The sequence below is a fragment of the Pseudophryne corroboree genome, chromosome 1 (genome assembly GCF_028390025.1).
Source record: "Pseudophryne corroboree isolate aPseCor3 chromosome 1, aPseCor3.hap2, whole genome shotgun sequence".
In the NCBI taxonomy this organism is placed as follows: domain Eukaryota; kingdom Metazoa; phylum Chordata; class Amphibia; order Anura; family Myobatrachidae; genus Pseudophryne; species Pseudophryne corroboree.
The window spans coordinates 1,118,957,907-1,118,979,790 of record NC_086444.1 but is presented as its reverse complement, the minus strand read 5'-3'; the positions used below and the strand labels follow the sequence as shown (position 1 = coordinate 1,118,979,790).

Below are 21,884 nucleotides of genomic sequence, written 5' to 3'. Positions count from 1 at the left end.
CTGTGCAGCAGAGCGCCTGCAAACACATGTTGTGCAAAAGAAGATCAGCCCTGTAGTTACTTATCCTGTGCGATGATTGCTGCGACAAGTGACACGGTAATGACGTCAGATACCCGCCCAGCAAACGCCCGCCAACGCCTGCGTTTTTCCAAACACTCCCAGAAAACGGTCAGTTGACACCCATAAACTCCCTCTTCCTGTCAATCTCCTTGCGATCGGCTGTGCGATTGGAATCGTCGCTAGAACCAGTGCAAAACCACAATGGACTTCGTACCCGTACGATGCGTGTGCACAGATTAGCCATTTTTTTCACTGATCGCTACGCAGCGAACACTCAGAATGACCCCCTGTGTGTAAAAGGATTTTATGTACAGTAGAATTCCTGGATTCTTGTACATGCCTTTAATAGAAATGAATTGCATTCATTTTTGTGCATAATAAAATGGTAATGATGTTCTCTTTCCCCTGCAGGGCATATGATGTTTATTTTGCTATACATTACAAGCTTTGCTCTCTGTGCCAGTGGACAACCATTGAACAATAAAGCGAAAGGAGAACAGCAGAACGTAAGGTATGTCTGTAGCGTACCAGGACTGCCAGGGCTGCCAGGATCCCCTGGTACAAGTGGATTAGTTGGACCTCACGGAAGGATTGGTCTACCGGGAAGAGATGGGAGAGATGGTAGGAAAGGAGAAAAGGGTGAGAAGGGCACTGCAGGTAATGCACATACATCTATCTATCTGCTTCTTGCAGCAATGTATTGTCTTAAAAACATTGTCATTAGAGAATTTAGTAAAATGTTTAATAACTACAATTTATATTTTGTTATCCATTGACCCATATATCTGTTAACCCTTTATTGTACTAATCATAATGCCGTTATTGACATAAACAACAAATACAAACCAAACCTCCCAACTGTCCTGATTGTTGCCTCTATTCATGAGAGACAGAGGGACCGGGGGCCTGCTTGCAGCTCACAGAGCAGAGCCGGCCCTAACCAATATGATGCCCTAGGCAAGATTTTGGCTGGTGCCCCCTAGCACCACCGCTGGTTCCGCCTCTGACCTTGTACCCCCTATATTTTAAACAGGAACAGTTTGCACATTTGGCGCACAGCCCAAAAAAGGGTGTGTTTTTGCTGGCAAGGGGCATGACCACACAATAACCCTAATTCCAATTACGCCACACAGTACTGCAACTTTATTCACATATGATCATGCGATAGTGTCCATAATTCATATTACATCCCACAGTAGTATTACTTTACCTTATAAACATTACTCCTCACAGTAGAGCCCCTTATTCACATTACATCACACTGAATTGCTCCTTATTCACATTACACCACACTCTATTGCTCTTTATTCACATTAGACAACACAGTTGTGCCCTTTCTATATGCAATGCCACATAGTAGAGCACCTTATACACATAATGCCACACATTAGTAATGCATTTATACACATAATTCCACACAGTAATGCCCCTTAGACATATGAGACACCTTATTAATGTCCTTATAAACATAATGCGCCTTACACATTATGACAACCTTTATTAATGCCCTTTTACACATAATGTCCCTTACACATATGCCGCACATTTTTAATGCCCTTATACACATAATGACACACATAGTGCCCCCTACACATTTGCTGCACATTATTAGTACCCCTATACACATAATGACACACGTACAGTAGTACCCTGTTACACATATGCCGCACATTATTAATGCCCTTATACACATGACACACATAGTGCCCCTTACACATATGCTGAACACTACTGCACAACCAACCCACTCACATGCATACAGCACTCACACTACCACTAACACTGTGACCTCTGCCTCTACTTGGATACAGAGGTGTCCTCATAAATATTACCTCAATGCTAACGTCGGGCACCTTTTTTATGAAAATGCATCTTATTTGCAATGCTATATGGCTAGAATGCACAAGCAGCTTCTGTTGATTAAAATGATATGCAGCATACCTATATATGTGGCTGTATCTGCATATGAATTGCTACACACAGAATATAGGCATGCCGCATATCATTTTAATCAGCAGAAGCTGCTGATACCCCTAGGCATATCAAATGCCCTAGGCAATTGCCTAGTTTGCCTATGCCTATGGCCGGCTCTGTCACAGAGCATTGGGCATGCCCCCACAGTGACGATACGGGAGGCGTTTCTGCAAAGCCACCCCCCTTCATCAGAGGCCACACCCCTTTTTCAGGATTGCACGTGCGCAGGAGTCCTGATTTAGTATTCTTCAATGATGAGAGGTATGTACAAAGAGACATAAGTTTCTACATGACAGTTTGCAATACTATAATGCAAATCATGAAAATTGAGCTACGAAACACCAACATTTATGTTGCTCTATTTTGTCTTACAGTTATGTTGTTTTTCTATTTGTACAGTTAACTCCAGAATTATTGGCGCCCTTCATGGAAATGAACTAAAATCAATATATTAAATAAACCACGCATGAATAAGCATACCTCCCAATTGTCGCGATATCGCAAGACAGTCCCGTTTTTTGGGACTGTGCCACAGTCATAGACGTGCGCAGAACATTTTATTAGGGGGTGCACCATCGGAGGGGTGTGTTTGGCACCACCTACTGGGCGTGTCTAGTACCGCCTATTGGCACTCAAAGCAATATACACATATGCCCGCGGCGGTGCACCTTACTCAATACCCCCAGTGGTGCCAGATACACACTTGCCCCCAGCGGTGCCAGATACACACTTGCCCCCAGCGGTGCCAGATACACACATGCCCCCAGAGGTGCCAGATACACAAATGCCCCCAACGGTGCCAGATACGTATACACCCAGCGGTGCCAGATACATAAATGCCCCCAGTGGTGCCAGATACATATGCCCCCAGTGGTGCCAGATACATATACCCCCAGTGGTGCCAGATACATAAATGCCCCTAGTGGTGCTAGATACATATATCCCCAGTGGTGCCAGATACAGACTTGCCCCCAGTGGTGCCAGATACACACTTGCCCCCAGCGGTGCCAGATACACACTTGCCCCCAGCGGTGCCAGATACACACTTGCCCCCAGCAGTGCCAGATACACATATGACCCCAGAGGTGCCAGATACACAAATGTCCCCAGCAGTGCCAGATACGTATGCCCCCAGCAGTGCCAGATACATATGCCCCCAGCGGTGCCAGATACATAAATGCCCCCAGTGGTGCCAGAAACATAAATGCCCCCAGTGGTGCCAGATACATATACCCCCAGTGGTGCCAGTTACATAAATGAGCCCAGTGGTGCAAGATACATATGCCCCCATTTGTGCTCACCCTCCTCTGTAGCCAGTGCCACCGATTTCCGTCTCTGCCGCTGAAGGGAGGAGCAGCGCGCGTCTCTCATGTGCCTCACTTCACTGAGTCCCTGGCTGTCTCCGGCGGCCATTTGAAATATGGTGCCGACTTGTGTGCCAATCAAAGCTCATGGTGCGGCAGCCAATCAAGAGCTGGTCCGTGAGCTCTGATTGGCTGACAGCTGAGAGACATTGTAAATATCTGCCGGAGACGGGGAAACACAGTGAGGGGCAGAAGAGATGCGCGCTGCGCTCTCCTCCCTTCAAGTCAGACTGAGAAGGGAATTGGCGGCAGCAGTAACAGGCGTGCGCGTGTGTGCGTGGGGTACTGGACATTAGGGGGTGCCTGTGCGCACCAGGCACCACCGTGCGCACGCCTATGGCCGCAGTCCCACCCACAGCCCGCAGTGGCCCGCTATGGGGGGCAGTTGGGAGGCTCCTGGCACATATTAAGCTGCTCTGAAACGGTGACTAGACGCTGTGCGCACAGCATCTATTCACTGGAGGCAGAGAGGCTGGCGGCATGGCCAGCAGCTCACAGAAAGCTGCTTACTTCACCCCATCATGACAAAAACGGAGGCATGTCTCGCAATCACGGGCATTCCCGCAAAGCCATGTCCCCTTTTCCCGAGACCACACCCCTTTTCATGGTCGCATGCCTTCAGAGCACTGAAGTGTCCCTATTTCCCCATGGACGATGTTGGGAGGTATGAATTCGTGATATTTCTAGGTTTAAACAGAGTTGTAAGCTGCACTGGTTTTATTTTCCCATTGTGTCTTGGAACTAAAAAAAGGCTTTCCTTTGTAACACTGGGGGTCATTCAGATCTCATCCCTGCTGTGTGTTTTCGCACAGTGGGCGATCAGATCAGAACTGCACATGCGTATGCACTGCAATGCGCAGGCGCATCGGACAGCTGCAGGGGGCATCAGCGGTCAGCGACAGGAAGGTGCGAAGGATCCATTTGCACTGGCGTATGCATGGTGATTGACAGGAAGAGGTCGTTTGTGGGTGGCAACTGACCGTTTTTTAGGGAGTGTCCGGAACAAAGCAGGCGGGCTCAAGCGTTTTCAGGGAGGGTGTCGGATGTCAGCTCCAGCCCCGATCATCAGGATTCAATTGCACTGGAAGAGTAAGTCCTGGGCTGCACAGAGACTGCACAAACTGATTTTTGGCAGCTCAGCTACACATGCTATCGCACACTTGCAAGGCAAAAATACACTCCCCCTGTAGGCGGTGACTATCTGAATGCAGGACAGCAAAACATACAGCCCAGCGATCATATCTGAATGACCCCCAATGTTTGGAAAATACAGTTTCCAAAAATATTGGCACCCCATTATTAATATTAGTGGTTCAAATAACAGCACTGAGCTACTTCTGTAATGCTTTACTAGGTTGGAGAACCCCTTTTGAGGAATTGTGGACCACTCCTTCATGCAAAACATTTCCAGCTCCTTGAACTGGGTTACACTGGGCGCAGTAAGTAATAATAGTCTCCTCAGGTAGACTCAACAGATGGCGACGATTATGCTCATACACAGTTCCATCTGCCTGAACAACACAACTGTTTGGCCGACTGGCTTCCTTTAAGACGGTGGCAGGCTTGTCATATCCTAAAGTGTTCTGTATTCTAACAGTTTGTTCTGAAAGCAGCTGAGGGTTGGCAAGCGCTGTACGGTCATAATTTCTTTTATTAGACATGTGCTTATTGGCAAGTGCCATGTGCACTTGCGTCTGTAATTGAGGCTGTAATTGATGTTTAGTAATTGGAACTTAGGTTCTGGTGCGATGTGATAATAACCGTTGGGCAGGGGATGGTATTCCGTCCTGTGGTGTATTGCGTAGGTTTAAGAGCGCTAAAAAGATGTCAGTCTGGTCTCATGTGCATTTCTCCAATAGATGTTTGGCTGAGCGGACAACTCTCTCTGCAAGCCCATTGGATTGTGGATATAGTGGACTGCTGGTGATGTGTGTGAAATCCCAAGTGCGAGCAAACATCTTAAACTCATTGCTCGTGAACTGTGTGGCATTGTCTGTGATAAGTTTATGAGGTATTCCATGTTTAGCAAAGTGTCCTTTGAACTTGGTACTAATAGTGGTGCTTGTAAGAGTGGTCAAATGATCAATCTCAAATCACCCTCAGTAAGTCTACAAAAACCAGGTACTCCTTACCCCTCCATACAAAAACATTAGCTGCAGTGAAGGACCATGGAAGATCTGGGATGTCATGTGGACGCAGAGGCTCGTGTGGTTGGTGTACATGAAGAGCCACATGTGGGCCACAAACAGAGACCTCCCTCTCAAGGTTATTGAACATGGTGAACCAATGGAGCAGTTCCCTGGCCTTGCGCTTGGTGGCCTCCAGGCCGAGGTGTCCTTGGTGCAATTGCTTGGTGTAGTACTTTTATAAGGTGTAGGGTATAACAAATCTCTGACCTCTCAAGATGATCCAATTTGACAGAGATAACTCATCTTGCATGGCAAAGAACAGGCGTAAGTCTTGGGGAAGTTCCTTGGAGGACTGAGGCCAGCCTTTCAGGACACAAATCATCCACCAGAAAATCTCTTTACAGCTCCTCCAGGCGGGTAGAGAACATGATTTGCACAGACATCACATCATAGTCATCGTCAACCTGTAGAGGTTCAAAATGGGGGAGAAATGCTCTGGAGAGGGCATCAGCCACGAGTATTTCTTTGCCACGCTTATAGATGATGTCTAGGTGGTACCTCTGTAATTTGAGCATTATCCTCTGGATACGGGCAGATGCATTGTGTAGAGGCTATCTCATGATGTGTTATGAGTGGTTGGTGGTCAGTTTTGACAGCGACTGGCCAGCCGTAGGTGAAGTCATGGAATTTGTGGCAAGCAAAAACCAACACTAGCAGCTCTTTTTCGATCTGCGCATAACGAGATTTTGTTTCCGTCAGTGCCCTGGAATGAAAAGCAATTGGTCTATTCTTTTGGAGGCAGACAGCACCCAATCCGTGCTGTGAGCTGAGATTACCACTGGGCAAAAGTACATTGAAGTACTGCAGTACAGGCGGGCTGGTGAGCATGCTCTTCAAACTCGACACCGCAGCATGGTTCCAACCAACATCACTCTGTATCTTGGTGTAGAAGTTGTCGCAGGGGTGCAGTGATCTCACTATAATTGGGGATGAATTTGGACAGGTAATTAGTCATCCCTAAGAAACGTTGTAATCTGAGTTTGTCCACCGGCAGGGGCATGTGCTGGATGGCTGCCATTTTGTCAGGGTTGGGTTTAACACCTTGGTCTGTGAGGAGGTGACCCACATATGGAACTTCAGCCACTCTGAACCTGCACTTATCTAGGTTGAGCTTTAAGTTGATTGCTCGCATTCTTTCCAATACCTGGCGGATATCGATGATGAGGATATCGTCGACTATAATCTCACAGGGGTAACCTGTAAACAATTGTTCCATACACCTTTGAAATACCTCACTGCCAGTAGTCAGGCCGTATTGCATGCGTTAGAAGGAATCCAAAAATATACTGGTAGGTTAATTGGATCCCAACAAAAATTAACCCTAGCGTGAAAGTGTGTGCGTGTACATGTGATATAGATTGTAAGCTCCACTGGGGCAGGGACTGATGTGAATGGCCAAATATTCTCTGGAAAGCGCTACGGAATATGTGTGCGCTATATAAATAACTGGTAATAAATAAATAAATAAACATTTCCCAGCTGGTGGGATAAAAGCAGTGAGGAGTGACGATTCTTTGTCCAACGGGATTTGCCAACACCCACATTTGGCATCTCATGTGCCGAAGACCTTGGCTTCCGGCATGTCAGCAATGACTTGTTCTACAGTTCTCAATGGGTGACGGGATCTTAGTAATGTTTTATTGAGGTACACAGGATCTATGCAGATCCTTACAGTCCCGTCTTATTTTACAGCAGCTAACATTGCAGATACCCACTGGGTTGTTTCTTCAATGGGGGTTATAACGCCAAGTGTGGTCATGCATTCCAGCTCAGCTAGGACTTTGTCTTTCATAGCGATTGGAACCTGCCATGGTGCACACACTGTAGGGATAACAGATTCATCCATGCGCATATGGTAGACGACGGGTAGGTTGCCAATGGTGTCACAAGTGAATAAATCCTTAAAGTCACGGAACTGTGGGGTATCTTGCTGTATCACGTGTACTTCCATCCCCAGATGTATCAACCCAAGACGAACACTGTCAGGCAGTCTGAGCAGTGGTCTAACATCACTATCTAATTATGGAAAAGCAACGGTGCACACATATATTCGATAGTGGCAGTGCCTACGGTTTTATAATTTGACCTCCATATGCCACTCAGTTTACAGTGTCTGTGTGGTCTATTGTTGTCTGAAGGCTAGTTTGGTGCAGCAGGGTCCTGGACATTATGTTGCATTTGGCACCGGTGTCATTTTTAATCTTCAAGGTATTGCCACTATTTTTATCACACAGGTCAGTGAAAATCTCTCCATGTTTTGCAATTAGATCTATGCTTTCACAATATATGGTCTCAGTGGTGTGTGGTGTGGACTCCGTGCCCACGTGATTGACTTTATGCATTTGTCTTTCTCCCTGCGTCACATGTGGCTCGCTGTGTGTCATGGTATGCCTGGATCTGCAACACTTTGCAAAGTGGTTGAGCTTGTTGCAGTGGTTGCAGCGTTTGCTAAAAGCAGGACAGGTCTCCCGTGCAAATGCATGGCGTCCCCCACAGTTATAACTTGGCCTGTGCTGCATTTGTGTTCACTGCAGACTGCATATTTCAGCATTCCCCTGTAAAGAGCCGGCCCTAACCAATATGATGCCCTAGGCAAGATTTTGGCTGGTGCCCCCTAGCAACACCACTAATTCCGCTTCTGACCCTGCACCCCTTTCCCAGTACCATCACCCATCACCCATAGCAGTTCTCATTTTGGTGCTCCTACCCCCTATATTTTAAATAGGAACAGTGTGCACGTTCGCTGTACAGCCCAAAAAGGGACGTGTTTTTGCTGGGACGGGACATGGCCACAAAATAGTACCCCCAATTTAAATTACACAACACAGTAGTGCAACTTTATTCACATATCATGCAATAGTGTCCCTTATTCACGTTACATCACACAGTAGTATCACTTTACATTATATACGTTACTCCTTGTCAGGTCTGTAGTTTTGGCTGTCCCCGGAGGGGGCACTAGTGGGTCAGTGTAGGTGTGATATATGAAACAAGGAGGCTGAAGAAAAGTCCTGTGCATATGCGCTTGATGTTTATTATCTCACAGAGGTCACAGAGCAACTGATCAAACAGATGAAATGGAAACATATGATGGTGGACTTGGAAGTCAGCAACAATAGGAATGGAGTATGAATGGTAATTGATATAACTGATGACAGGAATAATGAATAATAACTTAGTCCGATGAAATGAATATTCAAAAGTCACTGATAACAAAATGAGGAATGAAGATGAACTTGAAACTTGATATAAACGGTAATGGCAATAATGAAATCAAATGAAGCAGACAGAACTCTGGTAAATAAATAAAAGCACACAGTCTCTGTAGCAGCACAGGTTCCTTGAGCCAAGCAAGGCCCAAGCAGGAGACAGTCCTAACGCAGCAAGTTGTTAAGTGCTGAATGCAATGAACAGTATGGAATGCTGGTAATTAGGTGCACAGGCTGAGAAATGAGAAAATACCTGAGGAAAGTCTTTTACTGCAAGTTGGTGTGGCAGACTGTGGCTGGAGTTCGTAGCAAGCTGGAACAATGCAGGCTGGAGATGAAATGACGGAAATGACAACAGGGAATCCACTGGAGACAGGAACACAGGAACCAGGAGAACTTGTACACCGAATGCGACTCGTCCGTGCCGATGAGACTGAGCCACGGACTGGAACTTATACCCCTTGCTCTGCGGTGATTGGATGCTGGACTCTGTAAGCAAACACCTCGCCGGATTGGATGTCCAGATTAGCTGAATGCAGGTGTCATGGCGGCGCCAATGCTAGACAGACGCCGGCACACAGTGGGGCACACACTGGATGCGGTTCAGGGGTACTCAGCGACATTAGACATGGCGCTTGCAGACAGTGCATTCATGCAACCGCAACTGGGGACGTGACCTCCGGAGGCCTGCACACCAGTGCGCTGGTAAGTGACATGCTGCTGAACGCTGATTCCTGACACTCCTCACAGTAGTTCCTGTTTTTCACATTACATCACAGTATATTCATTTTTATTCACATTAGACCACATAGTAGTTCCCTTTCTATACATAACGGATACACAGTAGAGCACCTTATACACATAATGCCACACATTTGTAATGTCTTTATGCACATAATACCACACAGTAATGCCCTCACACATATGACACACATTATGAATGTCCTTATAAACACAATGCGCCTTACACATTATGCCAACCTTTATTAATGCCCTTATGCACATAATGTCCCTTACATATATGCTGCACATTATTGATGTATTTATACACGACACACATAATGCCCCTTACACATATGCTGAACATTATTGCGCAACCAACCCACCCGCATGCAGTACTCACACGGCCGCTAACACTGTGACCTCTGCCTCTGCTTGGATACAGATGTGTCCTCATACATCTTGCCGCAATACGCCATGCAGCAAGAGATGCCTGGCGTGAGTCAGCTGGCAGCTCTGCTAATGTCTGGCACCTTTGTTTGCCGAAAATGAGTCTTATTTGCATTACTATGTGACTAGGACGCACAAGCATGCCTATATTCTGTGTGTGACTGTGGCTGTATCTGCATACGGAAAGCTACTTTACAGTGATTTCCAGGAATACACTGTAGCATAGCATTTCGTATGCAGATACAGACGAAGTCACACACAGAATATAGGCATGCCGCATATCATTTTAATCAGCAGAAGCTGCTTGTGCCCAATAGGCATGCCAAATGCCCTAGGCATTTGCCTAGTTTGCCTATGCCTGGGGCCGGCTCTGCCTCCGTAACTCCTTTGTGCCCTGTTCTGATTGCTCGTGCAGCATGCATATGTGAATAGCAGAGTCTAAGGTCAGATCCTTTTCCCGTAGTAAGTGTGCATGGACTGCGTCACTATGGGTGCCACATACAATGTGTTCTCTGATCAGCTTATTGGTTATAGCTCCAAAATTGCATTTTTTTACTAACAGTCTGAGTGGACAGATATGATTGTATATTTTCCCTAGTTTTCTGATTCATCGAATTAAATGTGTCTGTCCATTATTACATTTTTAACAGGCATACAAATCTCTTCAAGTTTTGCAAGCAAATTATCTCATTGTCTTCACCCTGTGCATATGTAAATGTGTCTGCTTTAATAACTGCTCCTGGCCCTGCCAAGTTAAGCAACGTGTAGGCTTGTACCTTGTTTGATTTGTCAGACAGTCCAGTAATGTGGTACATGGCCCATTCTCTTCTGAACTGCACCCATCTGTCAGCGATGTCTTCATCAAACACAAGGGGGTCAATGTTGCGAAGTCCTTGAGCCATGGTATCCTACTTCTAACACCATGTAGATGTACTGTAAATCAGGTAAAACTCATGGGGGGAGATTCAAATGTTTGAAAAGTCAGTTGGGTGTCTGTTTTTTCCTGTCTATTAGATAGGAAATTGCAGACTCCCAACTGACTTTTCAAACATTTGAATCACCCCCATGGACTCTGGAGTGCTGAATAACACATTTACTTGGTTTCACATCAGGAACGGAACTAACAAGCAGGAAACTCCCTCCCATCATGCATAGCCCCAGGTAGAGTCCCATCCTGCAGGGTCATAGCTGGATACACATCTACAATAGTGTAACTACATGTAAGTGGTGAACAACAACATTTGATGTTTCCTAAAGGTGTGGAGGGAGGATGCAAGCTTTTCCAGACTTGGGGTACTAGTCTGTGGGGGTTACAGATCAATAGGTCAACATGGATTAGGTTGGCAGGGAATAGGTCGACCACTACTGGTCGACATTAACATGGTCGACACAGGGGAGAGGTTGACACATTAAAATGGTCGACACATGAAAAGGTAAAAAAATGATCACTGATATGTTTATGTCATAATTGCATTATGTAATGGTTGCACTTCTTAATGTCACAATGCTAACGTAATTAATGTTGTGTGACATTACACTTAGGTTACAGAGACATGGTGACCCATGGAAATGTGTGTAATGTTGTGTGTGCTTTTTTGTTTTTTGTACTCATCAGCCTCCTGCACAACCATTTCAAAACCTTCTGTCTCAGTGGTGTTGTCAGTGCTTTTGTTGTAGCAATGTTGATGGATGGCAAAGGCATTTTACATGTATGTTACCTTATAGTTATACCTTGGGATAACAGGGAAATGGCCAAAACCAGTGGCGACTCCAGATGTGGGGATGCAGCACAGTCCAAAATACAAATAGGAGAGCCCTGGATGGCACTCTTTGGCAGTGTTTGGGGTGGCAGTTGGTGTGGTTCCCATATTTGAATTTTGGACTGTGCTGCAGCTCCACCTCTGCAACTGCCACTGGTGAAAACCAACAATTACTTTTGTTTTATTTAAAATATGCTTTAGGGCAGAGATTTTCAACCTTTTACAACTCGCGGCACACTGAACAAGATTTAAATATTGCCAAGGCATACTCAAATATAATGGTTATACATGGTGCAGTTGCGTGTCCTATGATGTCATGTCGCAGCTTCTCCATAGGTAACGCCTGAGCCACATCTCAGAAAGCCAGAAGAACCCAACACTGCCCGGGCCCAAAATTAGAACTGGCTCTGCAACCACTAAACCCATCAGTATTGATCGTTCCAGGGCCTCAGTAGCGGCAAAACACTGACGGGCCTGGCTCTGCTTCTATGGTGACACACCTGGAGACTGCTCAGGGCACACTAGTGCGCCACGGTACAGTGGTTGAAAAACACTGCTTTAGGGGGTGCCAATAATTTTTCCCCATTTGTTCTGAAATAATACACTATTCTTAATAAAACCTCTCTCTTCTCTCTAGCAAGAATTATGGCCCAGATTTATCAAGTCTTGGAGAGTGATAAATTGCTCTGTGATAAAGTACCAACCAATCAGCTCCTAACTGTTATTTTACAAACACAGCCTGTAACACGGCTGTTAGAAGCTGATTGGCTGGTACTTTATCACCATGCAATTGATCACTCTCCAAGGCTTGATAAATCTGGGCTTATGGGGGTCATTCCGAGTTGATCGCTAGCTTAAAATGTTCGCTGCGCAGCGATGAAGCAAAAAAATGGAACTTCTGCGCATGCGTATGCGGCGCACTGCGTATGCGCAACGTACTTTCACAATGGCCGATGCAGTTTCACACAAGGTCTAGCGAAGCTTTTCAGTCGCACTGCTGGTCGCAGAGTGATTGACATGAAGTGGGCGTTTCTGGGTGTCAACTGACCGTTTTCATGGAGTGTTCTGAAAATGCAGGCATGGCTGGGAGAACGCAGGGCGTGTTTGTGACGTCAAATCCGGGACTGAATAGTCTGAAGGGATCGCAAGCTAGGAGTAGGTCTGGAGCTAATCTGAAACTGCACAAATTTTTTTTGTAGTCGCTCTGCGATCCAGTCGTTCGCACTTCTGCTAAGCTAAAATACACTCCCAGGGGGCAGCGGCTTAGCGTTTGCACGACTGCTAAAAACTGCTAGCGAGCGATCAACTCGGAATGACCCCCTATGTCTGTTATGTACACGTAAGCAATTTCTACTAACATTTCTTAGGAACATTTGAATCACCATTATATGTATTGTTAATTTTATATGATTGTTTTTGCCTTATTTCTTGAGGGGTGTCAATAATTCTGGAGTTGACTGCCAAAGACATATGGACTTTTGACTGCTTTTAGCAGCCGATAAAATGTGATATCGATGGAAGTAGGACTTTTACTGATGGTTTTCCACTTTTTTTGTCATTGTTAAATTTTAATTCTTATAAATAGTTTCAGAAACAGGAAAACATTTGTGAAATTATTTAAGTAATGACTAAAATAAGCATGTTAAAAGTTGTCCAGGTGTAGAAGCTGCTATAATCTTGTATCAACTTGTATCTTTCTGTCAGTATTGGCCCCTTTTTTCTGAGTCTGGTACCTTTTGTATAGAAAAATTAAAAGCAATAGTTACAAGTTTGCAAACTACACAACACAGGGGGTAATTCAGATCTGATCGCCTGCTGTGTATTTTCGCACAGCGGGCGATCAGTGATAGACTACGCATGCGTATGCACTGCAATGCGCACGCACGTCGGCAAACAACAACAGGCATTGCCGGACAGCGACAGGCTGGTGAGAAAATTACAATCGCACAGCCATTCGCATGTTGATTGACAGAAAGAGGCCTTTTGTGGGTGGTAACTGACCGTTTTCTGGGAGTGTCAGGGAAAACGCAGGCGTTCCAGAGCATTTTCAGGGAGGGTGTGTGACGTCAGCTCCGGCCCCGATCAGCCTGTTCTCATTGCACTGAAGGAGTAAGTCCTGGGCTGCGCACAGACTGCACACAGTGGAAAATGCGATTTGCAGCGGTCCGCTGACTGAGGGATTTTTTTGCAGCTCGGCGTACACAATCACATGCGATCGCACACTTGCACGGCGAATATACACTCCCCTTGGGTGGTGACTATCTGAATGCAGCACAACAAATTTAGCAGCACAGCGATGAGATGTGAATCACCCTCACTATTCAGTCCCATGGTATCTTGTATATGCTCCAATTAGTTCTGCCAGGTTATTTGATCACTGAAAGGAAGGGAAGTGATTCAGGGGGTCATTCTGACCCGATCGCACGCTGCAGTTTATTGCAGCAGTGTGATCGGGTCAGTGCTGCGCATGCCAGACGGCCGAAGTCCGTCGTTACCTAGCTATCGCCTCTGCCTGATTGACAGGCAGAGGCGGCCGCTGGGCGGGAGGGGGCTGAACGGTGGCGTTAAGGGGGGGCGTTGGGGGGGCAGGCCGCGGCGGCTGCGTGATGTCACACGCAGCCGCTGCGACCCGGGCAGTGAAGAGGTTCTCCCGGCCAGCCGCAGGAGTTGCGCTGGCTGGGAGTTGCTTCTCAAATGCAAAAGCGCTTTTGCATTTCTGCGGGGGGTGGGCGGCACTGACATGCGTGGCGGACTAGCACAGCTACGATCAACTCGGAATGACCCCCATAAAGAGCAGAGTTAGGGGAATTCACTACTGTACAAGTGGAGTATAGTAAAGGTGTCAGGCTCAAGCTACTTACACCCCTTTGAGATAAAACTTGTTTTGGGTTACGGGTGGTAAATGTGCTTCCACTAGACAGGTGCAGTTTTAAAGTTGATGATGATTGGTATATATGTTCTAAAAGCAAATCATTGGCAATGTGAATAGGTTTTGAAACCTATAAATCCAATGTGGTTTAGGGGAAGTGAGATTTGTAATGTAAAACATTCCCTCCCTTATATAACAGACCTTGCAACTTAGCATCAGGCCCCCATCCTCTAGCGTTGGTCATTATACGGGCAGGCATATCAGACATTTATTCATTTTGTGAAGGGAGCTCCTAGGGAGCAGTTGCTGTTACTGCAATGGGTATATTTTTATTTATACAAACCAACTGGTTTACGTCCCATCAAGAAAAGATTGTAGGAAATAATTGTAGATACGACTATACTTCAGCATATACTGTAGAAGACACTATATTTTATAAAATACTGGGAGAAATTGTTTTATATGATACACCAACTAAGGGAAAATTATTAATTTCTATTATCCAGGGGCACTATAGGTTATAATTGTAATTATTATTATTATTATTAACTGATTGTACTATTTGGCTATTTCAGTGATACAGAGATGCTGATTACATAATTTCCCTATAACAGGAAGGCAGAGCCGGCCATAGCCAATTTGATGCCCTAGGCAAAATTTTGTCTGGTGCCCCCTAGCCCTGCCGCTAGTTCTGCTTCTGACCCAGCAACACTCGGGCAGTGGGACCCACTGTGGGGTAACCATGTGGGCCAGTTCAACCCTGCATAATGCCACACAGTAATGCACATAATACACATAATACCACACAGATCATGACACCTTACACATATGCCCCACATTAGTAATGCCCATAATACACATAATACCAAACAGTGATACACCTTACACATATTCCCCACATTAGTAATGCTAGTAGCTTTTTTTTATAAAACTTACTTTTGCTTGCTGGTGTGCTTGCAGTCAGTGTGTGCACCCATGCAGTTTCCTGGATCCGTGACTGTATTTTGTGAGATGGGGGTGGCAGAATGGGTGGGTGAGTGCATGCGCTCCCACCTCTTTAAAGGGGCACCCGTACAAGTGATGTGACCTCACAGGGTATGCCATCCTTTGCAAGCCTCACCCTTTATTTTTGCTTGCTCATTGTAAACAGATAGCAGCAATGTCCAGATATTGCCACACTTGCTGGTTATACAAAAAGACCAGTATCAAACATGTAGCAACTGTCCATTCTCCTCACTGTTCAGTGTGTTTGCTGGTGTCTCTTATTCCCGGCAACTGCATGCCCCTTATTTTATACTGACGTGTCCGAAAGTCTCGCTGCACTGATGTTTTATATAGAAATAGCGCAACGCAATTTACTGACCACGTTACAGTACTGGATGGCAGGGGAATTTTACGGCATGGACTGACTAGGAAATAAAGTGTGGGGAGAACACTGCCCATATTATGTCCCTGCAGACACCTGGGGTTTGTAGAGGGATAAGGGGGACACACACAGGATGGCAGGGTCCCTCTCCCCCATGTGCACAAGCAGTATAGGTGATGTCAGATTTATGTGAAGCAGTCTTCCAAAATACACATGTGGTATCATAAGGAGCCATCCAGTAATAACCTTATATAGTCACAGGTCCAGGAATTGCAGTTACTAGGCTTCTGCTGTCTGAGGTCTCACAAGTCAGGGGCATTCAAGCATGTCGGTGGAAGTTTAAGGGACAGTGTGCATTCTATTTGACAAATGTAAACAGCAGTGTATACAATTACTGATTGAATACATTTGGAAAGTAACAGTTAGTTTGCAGACTGTCCCTCCCAGCATAAGATACTGCAGGGACATGCTTGGATGCCCGAGACATGCTTGGATGCCCTAGGCAAATGCCTAGCCTGCCTACAGCTAAGGCCGGCTCTGCAGAAAGGGCCAGAACTATTTTGTATTTGGCTAGGCATCTCTAGTTTGTTTAGATATACCCCCTAGACTAGAGCATTTGGACTAATGCTAAGACTTTCTTCTAAGTTTATAAGTATTTGACTTAATGTCTTTCGTGTACTTTAATTATGCATATGTAATTTTTTTAAATATAATTATGATACTGTGTACCTAATTAACAATGTAAAAATGTCATTTAAAGGATTGCGAGGAAAAACAGGACCACTTGGACCTATTGGAGAAAAAGGAGATCAAGGAGAGCCTGGCAAAAAAGGACCGATAGGGCCACCAGGAGACAAAGGGGAATTTGGACCTGATGGACCAGTTGGACCTAAGGGTGATGCGGGCATAAGGGGAGGTAGGGGAGAACCTGGGGTGTGCCAATGTGGCAGCATAATGCTAAAATCTGCTTTTTCAGTTGGGATCACTACCAGCTACCCACAAGAAAGACTGCCCATTCTTTTCAACAAAATTATCTTCAATGAGGGTGAGCATTACGACCCATCCCTTGGGAAGTTTATTTGTGCTATTCCCGGTATATATTATTTCTCCTATGACATCACAGTTGCAAACAAGCACCTGGCCATCAGCCTAGTACATAATGGAGAGTACAAAATAAAGACTTTTGATGCCAACACGGGAAACCATGATGTTGCTTCAGGCTCAACCCTACTCTACCTAAAGCCAGAAGATGAGGTCTGGCTGGAGATATTTTTCACAGATCAAAATGGTCTTTTTTCAGATCCCAGTTGGGCAGACAGTTTGTTTTCTGGATTTCTTTTATATGCAGATACTGATTATCTCAATGCTTTGGCTGATGATGAATTTTGATGCACTACAGAATCCGTGAAATGAGCTTGTTGAAAAATCTCTGTCACCCAATAGTCCGTGGAGGTGTACTAGAAAGCTGGAGGCCACATAAATGCATTCAAGTACCATGTATGGGCTTTAACTAGCTTGTTGGACAGTTACACCATTAAGGTATGATAAGAGCTTCACATGGAATATATTGGAGATCCAGATTTAGCCAGCAGTAAAAGAAATATATTGTAAACTCACCATACGGGCAATGTGAATCTAGAACCATTTGTTGAGCACTTGTTATGAAATCTTAGATAGCAAATAAGGATATTGTATTATTTTTATTGAACTTCAAATATGATGTTTAATGTGTAACAACAACAAAAACACATATTTATTATTTAAGACAATCATTTTCTTCAAATCCACATTATTTGCATTTATTAATGTGTGATGTGCTATAAATTGGGTATTGTAGGTGAATCTCTGGTATTTATATTAATATGGGATTACTGGATTTTGCATACAGACTAATAGATTACAGTAGACACAATTGTTAAAAAAAATACTGCAATGGTGGATAACATAAATAATTCAGGAGTCTATCAAGCCTTGGAGCCATCGGGATATTTTACGGAGCAAGAGAAGAAGCTTACCCATTGACTAAAAACAATTCCCCCCAATGTTAATCATCAAAAGTATTTATTTTGTAGTGTGGTTTTCCTGGCTCCTATGGATTTTCCAGTCTAGGGGAATTACAGGGTCATCCAGAATTAGTAACATGATATATGGTGTTTATAAATAATATTTTCAATAAATATTATTTTGTATTTATTTGCAAAATGGCCTACTACCCTTTATTTTAGAAATTCACCCTGCTGCTACATAACAGGCTCACAAGGAAATCTGTTTTCACAAATCAGCTTGTAACACTTGTTTAATACAGCAAAACAAGATTTATCTTATAGGCCATACACAGTTACCGATTACAATGAGCGACATGAACGATCTCGTTCATATTGCTCAGTGTGTACGCACCAATGATGAACGATGGGTGGCCCCGCGCTTTTTTATCGTTGGTGCCGGCTTGTTTATGCCTGCAAGCCAATATGGACAATATCGTCCATATTAGCATGCAGGGCTATGGGGCCAGGTGACTGGGGGAGTGAAGAAACTTTACTCACCCTGTCTCCCCCCACCCCGCCACCGAGTCGTCCGTCGGGCACCTCTGCGGCCAATCGGCCAGTGTGTAGGGCCCTTAAGGGTTTATTACTTAAATTATCTCTATTACACAAAAAACAACATACCTAAAGTGGATTCATTATCTACAAATAAATAAAACAATCTGATTTTTGCAACAAAGTATACCATACAGTATAATGTGATAAAATAATTATTACTTTACAAATAATAATTTCACTACAAGAACATGGCATAAAGGCTAATAATCTATTATATAACCAGCTGTAGAGTACAAAATAAAGACTTTTGATGCCAACATGGGAAACCATGATGTTGCTTAAGTCTAAGCCCTACTCTACCCAGAAGATGAGGTCTGGCTGGAGATATTTTTTACAGATCAAAATGGTCTTTTCTCAGATACCAGTTGGGCAGACAGTTTGTTTTCTGGATTTCTTCTATACTCAAATACTGATTATCTCAATGCTTTGGCTGACGTTGAACTTTGATGCACTACAGAATCCGTGAAATGAGCTTGTAAGAAAAATCGATGTCACCAAATAGTCCATGGAGGTTTACTAGAAAGCAGGGGGCCACATAAATGCCCCATCATGCGCATGCATAGTGGCAGTGATTTAGTGCGCTCTGGGTGCAAATAGTCACACCCGCAATCGCACAATGCAATTCCTATGGATTGCGGGTGTGACTAATCACACATGCCCACTAACATTAGCACGCATTTCGAAACCTAGTCGACCCACGAATAGTCCCGGGTGCAATGAGAGCGGCTAGATCTGTAGTATATCAAAACATAAATAATAGAGCCAAGCCCAATATATGATTTTATGCATACCAAACAGGTAACTAGGCCTTATCCTTCTTCTGTAGTTAGGGTTCCAGGGATCAAGGCCTTATCCTTTTTCTCTAGTTTAGGATTCCATGGAGCTAGGTCTTATTCTTATTATGTAGTCTAGGGTTCCAGGGATCTAGGCCACATCCTTTTTGTGTAGTCTATGGTTCCAGGGATCTAGGGCTTATCCTTTTTGTGTAGTCTAGCGTTCCACGGATCAAGGCCACATTCTTTTTCTGTAGTCCAGGGTTCCAGGGATCTAGGCAATATCCTTTTTCTGTAGTCTAGAGTTCCAGAGATCTAGGCCTTATCCTTTGTCTCTAGTTTAGCGTTCCAGGGATCTAGGTCCTAACCATTTTCTGTAGTCTAAGGTTCCAGGGATCTAGGCCACATCCTTGTTCTGTAGTCTAGGGTTCCAGGGATCTAGGCCACATCCTTTTCCTGTAGTCTAGGGTTCCAGGGATCAAGGCCTTATCCTTTGTCTCTAGTTTAGTGTTCTATGGATCTAGGTCTTATGCTTTTTCTGTAGTCCAGTGTTCCAGAGATCTAGGATACATTATTTTTCTGTAGTCAAGGGTTCCAGGGATCTAGGCCTTATCCTTTGTCTCTAGGTTAGGGTTCCAGGGATCTAGGACTTACCCCTTTTCTGTAGTCTAGGGTTCCAGGGATCTAGGCCACATCCTTTTTCTGTGATGTAGCAAATTGCTTGCTTCCAGGGGCAGTGAGTGGAAGGACAGAGAGCGAGATCACAGAAAATGATGTAAAAATTATAGTTGCTGATGTAGCATCAGGGGTAATACAGCGTTCAGTTACTTTAAACAGAAATGTAGTCTCAAATAAAAGTATCTTTAGAAATGCTTGTTAAAAAAAAAAACACTTAATGCCTCTAATAAAAATAAAGCTTTTAATAAAGTTTGCTGTACTAGCTTTCCAACGGAACGGCAGAAGGCTGCAACAAAAAGAACATTGGCAGAAGCTTTTACAATTTATTTTACAATAATTATGCCAAACATATTTTTGGATTAGCTTCTCGTAGTGTATTAATGTAGGCAAAAGCTTTAAAATAACTGTGCCTAGAACTGGTTTCTTAAATATTTAAGTAACATCAACTGAGGAAGGATTGAAGCATAAAATTAATCTAACCACATTGATGAGTGGGCTCAAAACCCAGTATGACTGTATTAGACGGGAAAAGCAGCTTCAGCAGTGATCTCCAGCATGCGTTGTCATGGTTCCACCTAAAATGCATCTTGGGGTAGAAATGTTTTTGGTCACTCATATGTGTAGCCAACTTGTTCATTGGTCTAGTTCTCCAAATATTCATGCTCCTTTGAATATACAGTTCAGCATTGAAAACTGAATATTGGGTCTTGTGCTCACTTACTTTTCAGTTTAAAAAAAAAAAAAAAACACATGAAAGAGGGAATCCTCATTTTAAATGCAAATGTGTTTGTTACCAGCGTCTTTACTAGCAGCTCAAGGGCATTGGTGGTCACTGTAGGCTTCTCCAATATGTTTCATTTGCGGCACACATACTGAATGGAACAAGATGCATTTGGAAAAACAGATTGGAAATGAAACACACTTGACTGCTAGTAAAAGGTAAGTAGATATTGTGTAATTAGAATCGATAGATTCTATTTTCAGTTAGGATTACATGTATTACGGTAAAAAATTCTAGATACTGATGAAATTGATTGCAGTGGGTACCGAGGCCTCAATTAGATGTGGAATCCTGCTCCTATGACCAAGTTCTTTTCATGGACTTCTGTGGTTGTTGTGAAAAGCTTCCCATGCTAGGACCATCGCTCAAAGTGAATTTGGTATGGAAGAGCCAGTTGTACTTGGCTTAAAAATATGTGAACAAACAGCATAGAGTAACAGTGGCCATTTATTGCCATTCATCCTGGGAGTGGAAAGTATTACACTTTGCCACATATGGATGGCCAAATCTGATGAATCCTGGTCATATTTTTCTCATAATGTCAAAATTAGGGTTAGGTTGTTGGACAGGAGAGTTAGGATTAGGCACTAAAGTGAGGTTAGGGTTTGGCTCTAGAGGAAGGTTTAGCAGGAGGGATTAGGGAGATTGTACTTCATAGAACACTGAACACATCAAATGACTCCACTGGAACTGATGGTTACATGGCTGCGGGACCCAGAAGCCACTGCTGGACACACTGCTGCCACCAGGTCCAGGTAAGTGACCGCTGGGCCATCAGGGACTATACAGTATGTCAATATTTTATTATGTCAACATTTCATCAGTGTCTAAAACATCAACACACCAACACTACCACAAAAGGACAGCCTTAATGCCTCAAAAGTATGTAATTCATCTTATGCATATCATCTGTTTTTAAAAAACCTAGGAAAAGGCATCCCCAATCTGCTCACTACAGTTCTCTCTTATGCAAACTTATGTATGTTTCTTTATGTAATGATTTCTTGTAAATGTCATTGCATGTGTGGGGAAGTAGCTCAGTGAAACAGTTTATTATTGCATACTGACTGGTGATTACCTCCTTTGAACAT

The 21,884-nt window shown here is 44.2% G+C and overlaps 1 protein-coding gene across 2 annotated transcripts in view; it reads left to right on the top strand.

The window, feature by feature from the left end:
• C1QTNF7 (C1q and TNF related 7) overlaps nucleotides 1–18,109 on the top strand; it is a 196,568-nt gene extending 178,459 nt beyond the window's left edge. For both annotated transcript variants that reach the window (XM_063951227.1, XM_063951238.1), the window contains 2 exons: nucleotides 472–717; nucleotides 16,722–18,109. In XM_063951227.1, the coding sequence (XP_063807297.1) occupies nucleotides 472–717; nucleotides 16,722–17,350 (875 nt within the window). In that variant the 3' untranslated portion in view covers nucleotides 17,351–18,109. The remainder of the gene's footprint in view (nucleotides 1–471; nucleotides 718–16,721) is intronic.
• The last annotated feature ends 3,775 nt before the right edge of the window (nucleotides 18,110–21,884 follow it).